The sequence below is a fragment of the Daucus carota genome, chromosome 1 (assembly GCF_001625215.2).
Source record: "Daucus carota subsp. sativus chromosome 1, DH1 v3.0, whole genome shotgun sequence".
In the NCBI taxonomy this organism is placed as follows: Eukaryota; Viridiplantae; Streptophyta; class Magnoliopsida; order Apiales; family Apiaceae; genus Daucus; species Daucus carota.
In genome coordinates, this window is record NC_030381.2 from 41,117,263 (window position 1) to 41,135,208 (window position 17,946).

Genomic DNA, 17,946 nt, shown 5'->3' on the forward strand with positions numbered 1-17,946 from the left:
AGACCTGGTTAGCGAGGAGGTGGTACCTACACCCCCCGGTACTCCAGTTTCTGCTGCTGCTGTCGAGGGGGAGGGGTCTAGTTCCCCTTTCAGATCTCTGTCAGATATGCTCTCTGTTTCTACCGTCACCACTGCTGCTTTACATACTCCGACGCTGGGGACTTATGCCTCGGAGAGTGGAGGGGATCCATTCCTATCTGAGCTACTTCGAGGTTTTCAGACGACATCATCCGAGATGTCTGCTTTTTCATTTCCATCGATGACACCTGCTACTGATCGCTACAGATTTGACTTCTCTACCTCTCAGTTCATGGCCTCAGTTGGTGAGGTTCCTGCTTTTAGCACCGGTGATTTCCAGCCGGTGTATACTTTTACTGACCCGAGGATTGAGGTCTCAGACTCGGGGATTGCTACTGTGGGAATCTATGTTCCTATCTCAGAGATTATCACGGCACCAGCCCCGGTTCCTGTGCAGATTGCTTTATCGGACTCTATGTATGCTGCCTGGGACATTCCACCACCTACTATACAGATGGCTGCTACAGTCCCTGCTATGACTTACCCGGAGATGACCTTACCAGCATCAGTTCCTGGATATGCACCGGTATCTGTACCGGTATCCTCTGTGACTCCACCAGAGGGGGGTTCTGCATCACTTTCTTCTCGGATGGCTACACTTCGACAGCTTCATACTATGACAGGGAGGTATATAGAGTTATCTGCTGCTTACAATGCTTTGATACAGACTGGGGGACCATCTGGTCCTAGTGCTATTCCAGAGAGTTCAGGATCTGCACCGCGCGAGTTCAGTGTGGAGATTGTACATCAGATAGCTGTCTCGGTGTTTGAGGGGTTGACCTCAAACATCCAGCGTCTTCCATCTACCAGTTCTGGGCACCTTGATGCCACACGGGTTGCTGACTATGTTGCGAGTGCTCAGGGAGAGTTTCACCGCAGGGTTTCCGAGCTCTTTGGACCCTGATCTTCCACTTCATCTTGGCACGGACTACTTCTTTTGGCGGGTTAACACTACTGGTATAAGTGTATCCCGAGTATTATTATGGCATATATTTTGACTACTGACATTGTATAGTATCGAGCTAGAAAGTCGTGCATGTTCTTATTTTTTGATGCAGACTTGATGGCGTCGATCAGTTGATCCTCCTGGCATCTAGTGATGTAGTTAGGCTCTTTTGTATATTCTCATGATATGCCAGTATGATATATATAGATGGACAAATTATGTTTGGGTATTGTGATGATGATGGATTAGTATGGTCATGTGACAGATTTAGATGGTTGAGATGTATTTGTATCTAAACCCTTGTACTTTATGATGATTACGGTTATGGATGATGGATGGTTAAATTATTGCACTATTGCCATGATTATTGATGTACTTCTTAACCCATTGCTCGCATTTATATTATTCATATGTATCCTCGATTTATAACTTTCTCTTCCAAGGTTTGAAACTGTTAAACATCTTCTATAAAAAAAAAAAAAAAAACTTGAACTATTTCTTTTCTATTTAAAACCTAAACCGGAAATTTGAGATTTGCAAACTTCTCTTTCAAACTAGTAAGTTTCCATTAACTCACCCTAACACTTGGTTTCATAAATTAAACATTTGACAAACTTTCAACGTTCGATTGTTTACCATTATTGGAAAGATTTCCTTGTGATAAATATATTATTGACCTTTTTAAACCTGTGATATAACCTGGCTACAAACCATGTTGAATTGTGAATTATATTGCTAATATTTTATAACCACTTTTGTAGAAACAAGATGGATCAACAGCCAAATGAAACCCCACCAGAACAAAACCAAGAAACACCAGAAGGTCCACCTCCCGGATTTGAAAATTTTAATCCCCAAATGATGCAGATGTTCTTTAACTTTCTACAGCAACAAGCCCGAAACAATCCCAACAACCCCCACAAAGGCTCAACTAGCCAACCACCTAAACCAACAGTAACTTTCAAAGCTTTTCAAGCAGTACGCCCTCCTGAGTTCAAAGGAACCACTGATCCTATTGTAGCAAGAACCTGGTTAAAAGAAATTGAGAAAGCTTTCGAAATAGTGGGTGTGGAAGATGAAAAGAAAACGTTGTTTGCGACTTATATGCTTAAAGGGGAAGCTAGTTTTTGGTGGGAAGCAAGAAGGGGGCTAGAGGGTACTGGTATCGTAACCTGGGATAGGTTTACTAAACTCTTCCTAGAAAAGTACTACCCTAAATACCTCGAAAATCAAATGGAGCTACAGTTTCTAGAGCTTAAACAGGGGAATTTATCTGTGGCTGAATACGAGACCAAATTTTCGGAACTATCAAGGTTTGTGCCACATCATGTTGATACAGATGAGAAGAGAGCTCTTCGCTTCCAACAGGGACTGAAGCCTTGGATTCAGAATAGGGTAGCTGTCTTTGAACTTACTAATTATGCGACTCTGGTACAGAAAGCTGCTATTGTGGAAAAAGGGAGCGAACTCTATAACCGGGAAAGAAATGATAACAAGCGTAAAGCTCCTCAGTTTGAACGAAGCCAAGGGAAGAAGCTGTGGAATCAAAAAGTTAAGAAGCCTTTTCTTAATAAAGAATTTCGGAAGGAAGGGAATCTTCGGGCAGGTAGCCGAGATGGCAGTGAAGGGAGTCAGAGGACTAAGCTACCACAGTCTGCACACTTTCTTCAGGAGAAACCGCCACAACCTGAGTGCAAAACCTGTGGGAAGAGACATCCAGCACCGTGTTATCAAGAGTCTATTACTTGCTATCTTTGTGGACAGAAAGGTCACATCGCATCTCGATGCAAGGAGAAAGTTATTACTTGCTATAAGTGTGGAAAGAAGGGTCATATGGCTAAAGATTGTCGCTCTGCGCAAAAGGAGAGTAGTGTTCCAAGGCTACCAGCACCACCAGGAGGCAGCAAACCAACTGCGCGCACTTTCAACATGACTCTGAAGGATGCTGTAGTTGATAATGATGTTATCTCAGGTACGCTTACAGTAAATTCTCAAGATGCTTGTGTATTGATTGATTCGGGTGCTACCAAATCATTTATTTCTGTAAGATTCATGCAAAAGTTGGGAATTGATCCGATACCATTAGCGGAACCTATGAATATAGAGATAGCGAATCAAGATACCATTCTTGTGGACCGAGTGTGTCCTAGTTGTGAAGTAATGATTCAGAAACAACTTTTTGTTGTAGATTTAATTCCTTTTAAGTTAGGAGAGTTTGATGTGATTCTGGGGATGGATTGGTTAACACGCTATGATGCTCAGATTAATTGTAGGCGAAAACGCGTGAGTCTAAAAGATGATAGTGGGGAGAGAATATTGTTAAGAGGACAAAAGCAGACTAGGAAATTTCTAACGATGATTCAGGCCAAGAAACTGCTTCGTCAAGGAAGTCAGGCCTATTTGGCTTACGTGATCGACACAAAGAAACAGACTCCTAAAATAGAAGAGATTCCGGTAGTAAACGAGTATAAGGATGTTTTCCCTGACGAATTACCAGGATTACCACCGGATAGGGAAATTGAGTTTACAATAGATCTTGTACCTGGTACTGCACCTATATCGAAAGCTCCTTATAGGATGGCACCTGTCGAGATGAAAGAATTGGCGACACAATTGCAGGAACTGTTGGAGAAGGGAGTTATTCGACCAAGCATATCTCCATGGGGAGCCCCAGTTTTATTCGTAAAGAAAAAGGATGGAAGCATGAGACTGTGTATTGATTATAGGGAGTTGAACAAGGTGACCATTAAGAATAAGTACCCACTACCAAGGATCGACGATTTATTTGACCAATTAAAGGGAGCAGCTCATTTTTCTAAGATTGACTTAAGATCCGGATACCATCAACTTAAGATTAAGCCTGAAGATGTGCCAAAGACGGCTTTTAGGACAAGGTATGGACATTATGAGTTTCTGGTGATGCCTTTTGGACTAACTAATGCACCTGCAGCTTTTATGGATCTTATGAATAGGGTGTTCAAGAAGTACCTGGATAAGTTTGTGATAGTTTTTATTGATGATATTCTGATTTACTCTAAGACGCGAGAAGAGCATGCAGAGCATTTAAGAACAACTCTAGAAGTCCTGAGAAAAGAAAGGTTGTATGCGAAATTTTCAAAATGTGAGTTTTGGTTAGGGCAAGTGCAGTTCTTAGGACATGTAGTTTCAAAGGATGGTATCTCAGTAGACCCTGCAAAGATCGAAGCAGTGACAAATTGGGAAAGGCCTAGGACTCCGACCGAAGTTAGAAGTTTCCTTGGATTGGCGGGTTATTATCGAAGATTCGTACAAGATTTCGCAAAGATTGCAACTCCTTTGACACGATTAACCAGGAAGGAGGAAAAGTTTGAATGGACACCAAAGTGCGAAGAAAGTTTTCAAGAACTTAAGAAAAGACTTACTACAGCTCCTGTTTTGACGTTACCTGATGATAGTGGTAGCTTCGTCATCTATAGTGACGCGTCTCACAAAGGCTTAGGGTGTGTACTAATGCAGCACATGAAGGTAATTGCTTACGCCTCTAGACAACTAAAAGAGTATGAATTGAGGTATCCTACCCACGATCTGGAGCTAGCAGCAATTGTGTTCGCGTTGAAGATTTGGCGACATTATTTATATGGGGAGAAGTGTGAGATATACACTGATCACAAGAGCTTGAAATATTTATTTACCCAAAAGGAACTGAATATGAGGCAGAGAAGGTGGCTCGAGTTGATCAAGGATTATGACTGTTCCATCAATTATCACCCTGGCAAAGCAAATGTAGTAGCGGATGCGCTAAGTCGAAAAGAAAGACTGAATTTGTTAACCATACCTGTAGAATTGAGAAAGGACATAGAGAAGTTAGAGTTGGAAATTAAAGATTTGAGTTTGGAAGGAGAAAGAGTCTATGTGATGTTGGTACAACCGGAACTTCTAGAAAAGATTAAGAGGTGTCAAGAGAAGGTGATGGAAGAACAAAGGAATGAGTTGTCAGGAGAGGAGTATCTCTGCCCGAAAGATGAGAAGGGGATTAAGAGATTTGATAATCGGATATGGATTCCTAAGGTTGATGAATTGAAAGGTGAAATTTTAAGTGAAGCCCATGATTCAAGGTACTCTATACATCCAGGAAGTACAAAGATGTATCAGGATCTTAAGAAACACTACTGGTGGCCAAATATGAAACGAGAAATCGCAGAGTGGGTAAGCAAATGCCTGACATGTCAGAGGGTGAAGGCAGAACACCAACGACCCAGTGGACTACTGCAGCCGTTGGAGATTCCGGAGTGGAAATGGGAGCATATAACTATGGATTTCATTATGGGATTGCCACAAACCCGATTAAAGCATGACGCCATATGGGTTATCATAGATCGACTTACGAAATCGGCTCATTTTCTACCAATCAGCGAAAAGTATACAATCGAAAAGTTGGTAGGTATGTACTTAAAGGAGATCGTGACTCGTCATGGTGTGCCAGTGTCGATTGTATCAGATAGAGATGCGAGATTTACCTCGAGATTCTGGCAAACTTTTCAGGAATGTTTGGGAACTAAGTTAAATTTAAGTACCGCTTATCATCCACAAACCGATGGGCAAAGTGAAAGGACGATCCAAACAATTGAAGACATGTTAAGAGCCTGCTCGTTAGACTTTAAAGGAAGCTGGGATGATCATCTGCCTCTAGTGGAATTTGCTTATAATAATAGTTATCATTCAAGTATCGGAATGGCACCTTACGAGGCTTTGTATGGAAGAAAGTGTAGATCGCCTTTGTGTTGGGGTGAAGTGGGCGAAAAGAGGGTTTTGGGCCCTGAACTGATTGAGCAAACAAAGCAATCAGTAGAAACAATCAAGAAAAGGCTAGTAGCTGCTCAAGATAGACAGAGGAAGTACGCGGACTTGGGGAGAAGAGACATGAGTTTTGATGTTGGAGAGAAGGTACTGTTAAAGGTGTCACCATGGAAAGGTGTAGTGAGATTCGGAAAAAGAAACAAGCTGAGTCCACGTTATATTGGGCCATTTGAGATATTAAAGAAAGTTGGATCAGTTTCTTACCAACTAGCTCTACCCCCCGATTTGCAACACATTCATGATGTATTCCATGTGTCATTACTAAAAGCTTACAAGACCGACAGTCGACACATTCTGAAATACGAGCCCATAAATGTACAACCCGACTTAACTTACGAAGAAAGGCCGGTTCGAATAATAGATACCAAGCTGCAAGAATTAAGGACGAAGAAAGTAAAGTTGGTAAAAGTAATATGGCAAAATAGAGCTGTAGAGGAGGCGACTTGGGAACTGGAAGATGAAATGCGAAAGAATCATCCTTCTTTATTCAACGATGAACCATGATTCCGAGGACGGAATCCTTTAAGGGGGAGAGACTGTAATGACCATATTTTCACTAGTAAGTCGTCCATAATTTACGAATTTAATTATTAAGTTTGGTGGAATTTATTTTTGTTATATACATAATTTCTTATTAAAATATGCAAGAAATATGTATTAATTAAATATTTTTGAGTACACCAACGATAGTAGCAATAATAAATAGAAATATTTCTAATTGCTCGCAAGGACCTCATAGGAATAAGGTATTAATAAAATTGTCCTTGGGTGCAATTATCTATAATTAATATTATAAATACCAGAGGGTTAGTGGATAGTTCAGTCGGGCACTAGTTAACAAAAGAGGGCAAAGACCAGCGGAGAAGAAGGAAAGTGGGGTTTGAAGTAAAGATTGACAAGGAGATTTAGTAACTGCAGACAAGGTAATAAATTTTGACTTCCATCTGTGATAGTATTAAATAACTACTTCACAAATGTTTAATCGTTGAGCATGGGTGCTTGGACCCACTTTAGTGTGAAACATCCATGTGCTTATCACTGGCAGTAGTACACTCTTTCTATTTCTTTTATTGATACTGTGATGTGTACCTGTGTATATAGTTGTGTCCCCACTTTACCCAATTAAGCTTAAACTAGGGTTTTATTTAATTTGAGAGTTTTTTTTTTTGGGAGTTGCGAGTGCTTGATTAAATTAAGTTGGGGGTTTTGGAGCTTGGGTGAGAAGTGAATACAAGCAGAGGGTGTACGAGGGTGGTACACATTTTCCCCCAAATCGATTTCAAAATTAGGGTTAGGGTTTATGAATTGAATTGGGGCTTTTGTGTTTTGATGAATGATTACTGAAATTAAATTGGGGTTTGAGTTTAAGGGGGGGGGAGAGTGGTGTTGGATGGGCTGAATGGTGGCCGTCGGGGACGGAGCTGTGGCGGTCGACGGTGGCTACACCACCGCGACGCCTCGAATCGCAGGGAGAGGGGTGGTAGAGAGGTGGAGGTGGGTTGATGATGGAGTTGGGAGGGGTAGGAGCCCCATCGTCGACGACGATGGTGGCTGTAGGTCGGAGAAGGCCGAGCGAGGGAGGTGGCAGAACGGTGGCAGGACCACCGTTGGTGGCTGTAGAGTCGCCGTGAACGCGCGACCTGAGAGAGAGAGAGAGAGAGAGAGAGAGAGAGAGAGAGAGAGAGAGAGAGAGAGGCTGGTGGGTAGAGAGGTTCAGGGGAGGGTGTACGGCGGCGAAGCCGCCGGAGCCGCCGTCGGAGGTATAGCAGGGTGGTGGGTGAGCAGGGGTAGGAGAGTAAATTGGCAGCTGGGATTTAATTAATGGTAATATGCTTAATAAAGTTGATTGGATGGAAAATTAGGATATAAATCATAATAATATATATTAAAGAATTAGTTGGGGTTGAGAGACTTGGACTAAAATAAAAATTTAGAATTATATGACTAAGTTGTGAAATTTTGGGAGTTTAGGATTTACTGGGACCATAATTAAATTGGTTTGGGGTATTTAAGTTGAGGTTTAGAGGTTAATTAATAATTTGGATTATATATTAACAAATTGATAATAAAAGAAACACCTTGTCTATTTTATGAGGAAAGGAGGGATTAGTTAATACTAATTAATATTAAAATAAAAGACTTAACAATCTATGTGAGTACCAAGGTGGATTTTGGGAATTTAGGATAGTAATTGTGTTGGAGCGGATATTTAAGAATAATAAAACGTTGAGATTTAAAGGTTAATTGACAAGTTAGTTTAGAAAACATTAATTGGTAAATTGGTTAAATAAGATAATGGTGGCAAGGGTGTTAAGTCGTTATAATAGTTAATCGAGACTCCTTGTTTAATATTAAATACTAAATCTCTTGTTTCTGTTTTATTAGAGAATTAACTGCTAGTAAGCAGTCACGTTTAATTATCTTTTTGGACCAAGCTAGTAGCGGAAGTAATCAGGCAAGTCCACTTTATCCTGCTCTCTTGATGTGCCGGATTTATGTTGTTATTATTATTTCAGATATGTTCTGCTCAATAATTTATTGTATATCTGAGATTCCGATTAATTAATCGCCGGTCGTTTACTTCGTGAAGACGGGCCAGAAACGGAATATTAGGGTCTTGCTCAAATTAAATACTCACATTCTTCGTTAACTAAGTCCACCTCTATTTCGGGTTGACTGTTACCCTTCGTAATATTTTAATATCGGTGTTACCTCTTTCCACACTTGTATTCAAAGAAACTATTTGTCTTCTCAATTTTATTCGCTACACCCTAGCATGAAGTAACGCTTTTAACTTATATTTTGAATCCTCACTTCCGTTAGTAAACGGTCCATTAAAGATTTCTTTTATTCGTGATTCTCGTCTACGAATGGGTTATTCCGTGCCAAGTCCTTGTCGATATTTCCTCTTCCACTCCTCCCACTTTATACCAAATCTTGAATAATTACTGTTCTATACCCTCTAATTAACAACCAATCGGTTGACTCTTCATCTCCTTTCTGGACTTGTATTCCCTTCTATTTGGATTATTTACCTTCTTTGGGTATAATTTTTTCCAAGTTGTACTGCTGGGTGTATTTGTTCATATCCAAGAAAAAGAGTTGGAAATCTCCTTTGGTGCCGAGACATTTTCTAATGGTCTGGAGAAAGCTGCTTACAACTGGTCAACACGAATGAATTACATTCGTGGAAGTGGTGGAAATATAAATTCTCTTTGTGGGGTAAGAATTTGAGGGTTGAAAGTGATAACCCTTGTGCTAGCAAAGTGTGGAAATTGTGGGTGGCGCCATTCGACGGTCGCGATCAGACTGCGAGGGCGACACAGGATGGTTGTTACCAAATGGCGGTGATCGAGCCATGAGGTGGAACCGTCAAGGATGGAGACCAGTATCGTATATTCCTTAATCTTTAAAATGTTCATTCTCTATGTGTGGTTCTATGCTACTTCTTTTTACTATGTGCCACCATAGTAATGTGAGCTTTTTGATTTCTTAGCAAATACCTTTTCATAGCATTGGACTTGCTGAGCTATTTAATTGCTCATACTTGCGAAATTCTCTATTTTTCTTTCAAACAGTGAAGACAGAATATGGCGAGACTGAGAAGGACAATCAGAAAGAGGGTAACGTCAAGGGCAAGGGCAAGGCGTGAAGTTCGAAGGATACAAAGGGTGCGAAGGCTCATCTCCGTGACACCGATGTTTACTCTTATTATATTAATAATAGTTTGTAACCTTGGACTTATTATTGTAATCGTAATCTAGACTATTTGTAAGTGGATGTTAGACCCTGGAACTTGTGGGACAAGTTATGTAATGCATGCAGGTTGCTGAATTTCTTGTGACGACCTAAATCTGTGAAATACGGGTTTGGGGGCGTTACAACACACATTCAGTATGAAGAATATTATTAGCCCGTGGATTTCGACTTATAAATTATATGTGAATATATTCTGAATACTTCAAAAATTTTGAGTGTGTCCACTTTGAATTTCAAAAACCTATCAAAATATAGGGATTTATGATTTCAATATAAAAAAATTAAAATAAAATATATTCAAATTAAAGTATCATAAAAACCTAGATTGTGTATAATCTTTGCAAAATCGACAAATACTTAACCAATATAAGAGGGGTGTATTGGATTGGGATTTTAAAGCATTTTTTTGAATTCATGAAATCCGAGGGTATTCGATTGGGATTGTTTGAAATCCATTAAAATCTTGAGGTATTCAATTGAGATTTTAAATTATGCTACAAAATCTGATGGTATTCAATTGGGATTTTAAATTATGCTTTAAAATCCGGGGGTATTCGATTGAGATTGTTTGAAATCCATTAAAATCTGATGGTATTCAAATGCTGATGGATTTTTTTTCATTTCATAAAATGATGGATTTTGTGGCATTCTTCAGTGTATTTTAAGTTTTTTGAAATCCCACCAAATTCAATGGGATTTTGAAGCATTGTACCTAAATCCTATCAACTCTGCGACATTTCGTCAAGAATCCGCACAAAATCAAAATCCCATACAATCCATTAAAATCTATAGACTCGGGGGTGTATTCGATTGGGATTTTAATGCATTGTTTTTTGGTCTATGGATTTTAATGGATTGTATAGGATTTTGATTTTTTGCGGATTCTTGATGAAATGTCGCAGAGTTTATAGGATTTAGGTACAATGCTTCAAAATCCCATTGAATTTGGTGGGATTTCAAAAAACTTAAAATACACTGAAGAATGCCACAAAATCTATCATTTTATGAAATGAAAAAAAACCATCAGCATTTGAATACCATCAGATTTTAATGGATTTTAAACAATCCCAATTGAATACAATCGGATTTTAAAGCATAATTTAAAATCCCAATTGAATACCACTAGATTTTGTAGCATAGTTTAAAATCCCAATTGAATACCTCAAGATTTTAATGGATTTCAAACAATCCCAATCGAATACCCTCGGATTTCATGAATGCAAAAAAATGCTTTAAAATCCCAATCCAATACACCCCTCTAAAAACAATCCCAATCGAATACACCCCCGTAAATGTAGCGATACTCCATTCTTTTAACTAGATCCACATATATTCCTGTTCACTGTATTCTATGGTAAGTGGACGATCCGATACAACCTGATTATAATTTGGCAAGTTAGATATTCAAACTTCACATTCACATATATTTATCTTCTTTCTTCTTTTCAAATGATACTGCAAATAAACAATACTGCAAATAAACAATTGATTTGATTAAATATTTATATGTATACAAGATACGATCATTGTTAATGAGTGGAATCTATCAAACATTGTCAATTAGGATTGGGAGAAAAATGTCATCTAGAATTTAAGAAAAATATATGAAAACATCACTTTCAATATTAGAAATTCTATTTGGTCCTAACACCACTTTTAATATTAAAATTTAAAAATAATAAATTAAGATACCAAATTTTGAACGCAATCACAAAATGTGCAATTCCGTTTGCGTCCCGGTTACTCTATTAGATTTTTTAAATGTATGTGTGTATTTTTGTTCCAGTTGTGTTAACAATGAAAAAATTAAGATTTTAATGAAAAATTATGTAATATTTTGGGACTATATGCTTTATTAAATAGGCTAGAGAGTCATTAGAGAAATGACAAATACTCTCAAAAAAACTAAAGAAATTGACTATAAGATATTGCACATTCTGTAATGACTTTCAAAGTTCAATAGCTCAATTGATTTTTTTTTTAATTCTAATATTAAAAATCTTTATAATATTAGAATGCAAATCTTTATCATCAAGTTTAAATTTTAATAGAAGAATGCAAAAACTTCAGTTTAGATACGATAGATAACATGATTTGGAACTCTAAATGTATGTGCAAGTAGCTTGTATATAACAAAAAACAGAATGGGGAAGAAAGAAACTAGAAGATAATTAGTAGAACTTTTATATGAACAGCATGTCTGAAGGGCTTCACATAGTTAATATACACATAACACACTCCAGAGATAACAGCAATTACTTGGACAAGAGACTGGAAATGAGATTATTATGGGCAGGATCAGATATGTGTTCAACAAGATTTTGTATAGGACCTTTACCAGTAACAGCAGCTTGTGCATAAAAACCAAGCCATGCAATCATAGCCAATCTCCCATTTTTAATTTCCTTCACCTTCAGCTCCTCAAATGCCAGTGGATCTCTAGAAAGCCCCAATGGATCAAACAAGGCACCTCCTGGATAGTTGATGTCACCCGGCAAGTATATTCCTAAAGGCTCGAGAGCTTCTATCCCACAGTATCTCGCGTATTCTGGTCCAACCTATGTATACATATAGAAAGATTGTCACAAATAAAACTTATTGATGAAGATTAATGAAAAAACGTTTTTTGAGTGGTATGGCTTTTTTTACCACTTTGCTTACCCAATTGAAAATGGAGTATCCCGTTTGTTCTCAAGAATGGGTGTCAAAGAAAATGGTACGAAAATAATCGGAATACTCCATTTCTAGATGGGTATCATGTACAAAATGTGATAACCAACTCCCAAATGGGTATCCAAAATGGTTTTTAAAAAAAAAAAAAGGATTTCACCGAAAAATGGTTACCTCTTTTTTTTTTTAGATGGAAAATGTGGTATAATTGGCCAATTCCATGTTTTACTAGTCAATTGGCATAACATAAATTCTTTTCTACTCTATATATTCTCTACATATAGCTTTTATTTAGTTGACTCTGGACACAAGCATTGTATGACCTTTTTATGTGCTAGGCTGCTAGCATGCTTCAGTTAAACATAAAAGACTGTTTTATGTGCTAGCATGCTTCAGTTAAACATAAAAGACTGGAAATAATTTTCACTGTTCAACAAATCATTGTGGTGTAATTACTCAAGTGACTATCATGACTTTGTTGTGCTCTTCGGGGAAAATTAGAGTGGCATAGCCTCAGTAAATAAGACATCAAATAGCACCATACAGAAAACCTCCAAAATGCTTATTATCTTCTCCAAATCTCAAAGATATAATATGCAAAGAAAATAACAGGTGCTTAAAGAAATTATAGGAGACATGAGACAATAAACCACAATACACATAAAAATGTCTGCAAACTGCAAAGCATTGGTAAGAACTAAAGGTAACATGTCAAATTAGGAAATCAATATGCAATCCTTAACACCCTAAATAAAATGTTTTTGCATTGACAGGTGAACCAAGTATCACATATGCAGAAAGAGAAAGAGAAAGAGAAAAGTGAATATGATTTTTAGTAGGAGAGTTTACTGATACTTGGGTGGGCTAATCCACTAATTCTTTACCTTAAGCCTATATATATAAATGAATTCCGGCATTTGCTTAGGTTGCTAATGATTGATGATTACAGATATACTCTAAATGTTATAGGCACACCATTTTTGTATCTAGGTAATGCATCGCATCAAATCTTTATTTAGGATGCTGATGATTAATGATACACCACAAAAGATTATAAAATCGTATCTGGAAAATTAAAAACACTACAAAAGACTTGTATAAAATTTGAGATCATTACCATCAGAATGGCTTGGCAGATTGCTATGACAATGACGCCTTGACTACCAGCTAAGTGGAATCCAGGAATGCCGAGGTAGTCTAATGTCTCCCCCTGAAATACGATTCGAATAATGGATTGACAAATTGCATCAGTAATTATGCTACCGAGTCCTCCCTTCAGATCTTTCATATTTTCATTTTGTATTGTCACACTTCATGTATCACACTGTGCATGTAGAATTACTAGAAACAATGAAAAATGAAGCAAGATATAAAGATATGCAGCATTTCAGTGACAGCTCGTACTAATGAAATTATTTGTGTCAGATCAGCGACCTATGTAATTTTGACGGAAGATTATGAAGAGCGGAGAGCTAGCCATTACCTGCATTCAAAATCCTGAAGTTTGAACCTTGGGACTTCTCGTATGTTGTTATAAGGGCAAAGGTTTTTAACTTGTATACAACACCCCACGTCCCCACCCCACCCCATAGCATTATAAGAAAACCAACTGTTTTCAACACTACCCGATTGTCTTGTGCACACCATTCTCTTAAACAGTTCTTGACCACCAAATTTAAAAAACGGAAATAAATTTTGCTCACGTGTAAGAAAACAGGATATAAAATTTAATTTGCATTCTGTTTTTGTGTGACATATAGACCTTGAAATATACTACAAATTCAAACTTGAAAATCTGGATCTTTTAAATTTATAATTGATGAAAAATTTGAAAAAATAAATAAATAAAGTAAGAGTACTTCTGTATGCCTGCAAGAATTCAAGGGTATACAAATTGTGTTTTATGGGAACACCAAGCCTAATCTTATACACATATTAGATTTCTGTCCATCCCCTCCTGCCCGTCTAATACATCATTAAGAAGCCTAAAAATGAATATTAAATCATAAATTTTTCTTAAAATTTTTACCATTATATCCTAACTTAATTAGCTCAGAAAATAAAAGTGAACAAGAATATCTTGTGAAATTGGGTTAAATTTCGAACTTTTGGGTTGAATTTAAGATGAAGAATAGAACATTAGCTGTAGAACATTCAGAGAATAAGAAAGAAATTCAGAAATTTAAGAGAAATAGGTACTAAAGAGAAGTTTGAAGTAAACTACTACTGGGGCCCGGGTTTCTAGTATCTATTAAGCATTCACCTGCCCGGTTATCCTACTCAAGCTTACTTGCATACGACTTTAATACCCTCTAACTGTAGTGTGGGCCTTATACAAAATTCTGCAAATTATTAAACCAATCATCTACTCTGACTATTGTTCCCACATGGTCTTTCTAACTTATCTGTCTGGGTATACTTATTTTTTTTTTTCTTGTTATATATTAGAACTTTACAATCATAAGCAACAGAAAATCTAGACATTGGGGTGCATTTTGCAGAGTGCATGCAACAAAAAATTATCTAGACTACAATTTAATGTTAAATATATTTGAAAGTCTAATAAGATGTAAAAACTATCACATTTCGTATATACGTCAATGAGACAAAAAAAATACCAAGTGGGAAATTTTTGCATCACAGATGTAAAAGTATAGTGGGAAATCATAGTGTAACAATTTGCATTAAAACAAGCAAAGAGGTGTAGACATGCATGCTCAAGGGGGAGGGGGAAAGAAGATGGTTCCTGAGCGCACCAGAAAGAAGAAAAGTACCTGAAGCTTAGAATAGCCTACCCTCCACCAGACAGGTTCGATGAAGTCAAAGGCTCCAAGTAAGTCTAGTAATTCTGGAATTAAAGCGCCAAGAGCAGCAAGCATAGCCCATCGAGCATGCAATATTTCAAAACTGTAGACATAAAGATCAAGGCATTGAACTTAAATGTCATACTCCCCCTCAAATCTGAAATATAGATACATTTTCCTTTTCCTTGAACTACAAAATAAGAGAAAAAATTTTAGTTTCCATATATAGAGAACATAATGTTACAGATATTTCTTCATTCATTTATTACGGAAAGTACTACTACTTAATATTAATAAACATAGCTGATGGTGGGTTTAGATTTCTAGTATAATCATAAAAAATTGAGACAGCAGTGCTAGACCTATTTGTTTGGAAGTTTGGCTCCGTGATATGAATATGAAATTCAACTGCAGTAGTGCAGTTGCCTAGTATATTTAATTATATACGTTGGGCACTATACTATCATAATATAACCAAGCCTGTAGTATTATTAATCTTTTTATGTTATAGGTTACGTGAAAGCTATTATAACTTACTGATATAGTAGCACAGTGTACCCATGGAAACAAATGGCCAGAATAAGATATTAGTAGTTGAGTACATACTTGAAGAACTTTTGCAAAGCCACTGGGTCCTTGCTTAAACCAGCAACATCAAAGCCATAATCACCAGGAAGTTCTCCATCAAGATAGACAGGATACTCATATGGAATCGGACCAAGCCATCGAGGGCGTTCTTCTCCATACCACGAGCTGAAAATATTAAGTAATGTCAGATAATGAGAAAGAAGGTTCTTATATATGCACAAACTTCATTTTGTTCGCCCTGCTACGATGCATATAGAAAGTATGAAAACATTGTGATTCTATCACGTACAAATTGGTAATTCAAAATTTGCATTTTTCTAGTTATCCACATTCCAAGTTTTTGTATTGGGTTACAATAAAGTGAGGGAAAGACTATGCATAAAAATTATTACTCCTCTGTCTAATACTAAAAGTAAAATTTTTTCATGTAAGTATTTAATTTTATTGCAAATAGAAAACACAAATTAATAGTGTACCAATACTTTTATACACCTTAAACTACCATCATAATGTAAGGCAGTCGCATCAAATGGGATGGACAAATCAGGAAAATTTATTATAGGGTCAGCAGCACTGGATCAGAAAATGCATACTCAGGCATAAGAACTTACAGAACTACAGTCTAGTGTTAAGGAAAAGTGTGGTAGTTAAAAGCGCAACAACATTATTAAGTGATTAAAGACGCAAAACAGGTACTTATGGAACTCACTTGACCATGCACTAAAATCATTATTAACTTTGCGAAGAGATAATTATCTAAGAATAACATTTAAGACACCCATAGGCATAAGTCTTACAAAGCTGATAGACCTAATGAAACATCATAATCATTTCAGCAATATAAAGGGTCCCTATAGTGAAAAATCTATACGCGGAGTTGCCATTTGGGAACTTATACTGGGTTGGATTTCTATGATCAATGCAAGCTACCACTTCAATACCCTGAAGTTTGTGTGGAATGTTCACCAGCTAAATAAGCATCTAATGCAGCCAGGGACTCATGTCTTGGCTCCATTTTGGGCAAAATTATTGGCAATAAGTCCAATAACAAGTGCTAGTTAAAAAGTACATCGAAAACTTAAGTTTAAGTCATCGACATCTAATCACAATCTAGGTCTTCTGGTACTGCCACACGTTTGGTACAAAAAATTGTGCAGCTCGAGTATTTCCATCAACCACTTCATCCTCCCACAATTTTTTATAAATTGTAGAACCAAGTAGCACTTGAGGAACTATACTAACATGGGTAATCCAACAATATTCATTAATCAACCACCCAGAATACAAAATTACCATTCAAACAAAAAAAAGTCATATCTTTATATATGTCTGAGCATTACCTATCAGTTCTTGCCTGCTGAGAAAGCTTGTTGAAGTTAGAAGCATTAACAACCTCAATCTTTTTTCTCTCCTCTAGTCTCTTCTGTAGAGTCTCTCCAAGTGGGCTGTTTGCTATGGCTTTCACAGCAGTGAATGGAATAGCAGAAAACAACAACACCCCAGCAAGCTTAAACAAAATCACTTTCTATTATTCATCACAATATATACAGAGATACAAATAAAAATGATGATATTGCAACTGCTTACCTCTGACCAAGAAGCTTTTGTGCGAGCAAAAGGGTGTGTGAATTTAGGACTTCTAAGTATCCTGTGGGATTTAGTGGCTATGAAATTTGAGGCAAGCAGTTGTGAGGGAAAAGAAGAGGATTGGTGTGGTAGAGCCATTGGTGGCAAAGTTTATGGTCGCTAAGTACATTCGAACCTATCGAACATGATTTTGAGGGGCGCATTCAATCGATTTTAATGGATCGTTATTTTAATGGATTGCAGTTTGATTTTAATTTTGCGTGGATTATTGATAAAATGCAGCAGATTTGATGAGATTTAAACACAAAATTTCAAAATCTCATGAATTTTATTACGATTTCAAAAGACTTAAAATACATCAAAGAATCTCACAAAATCCCAATTGAATACCTTAGGATTTCAAAAAATCACAATCGAATACACTCAGATTTTATGAATGGAAAAATAATGTTTTAAAATCCCAATTTAATACACCTCTCTTAATTTTTATCTCCTTGAAAAACTAGCTACATCGGGGGAATGTGATCGAAAACTGTCCGCAACACACCAAATCACATTTGAAAAATGATTTTTAATTTTCACAGTGCGATTGCGTTTTGAATTTTTCACAAACTGATGTGGTGCGATTCAAATCGTACCACATCATGATATTATAACATATATAAATATATTAGTAAT

General features: G+C 37.1%; 1 protein-coding gene across 1 annotated transcript; it reads right to left on the bottom strand.

Moving 5' to 3' along the window:
* Nucleotides 1-11,780: 11,780 nt before the first annotated feature.
* On the bottom strand, nt 11,781-17,469 carry LOC108199460 (chlorophyll a-b binding protein 7, chloroplastic). Its single transcript, XM_017367278.2, has 6 exons — nt 17,269-17,469; nt 17,022-17,188; nt 15,700-15,846; nt 15,064-15,196; nt 13,407-13,499; nt 11,781-12,177 (listed from the first exon to the last, which is right to left on the bottom strand). Exons 1-6 carry the CDS (start codon nt 17,404-17,406, stop codon nt 11,875-11,877), a joined length of 981 nt encoding a protein of 326 aa, XP_017222767.1. The 5' UTR covers nt 17,407-17,469; the 3' UTR covers nt 11,781-11,874.
* Nucleotides 17,470-17,946: the final 477 nt, after the last annotated feature.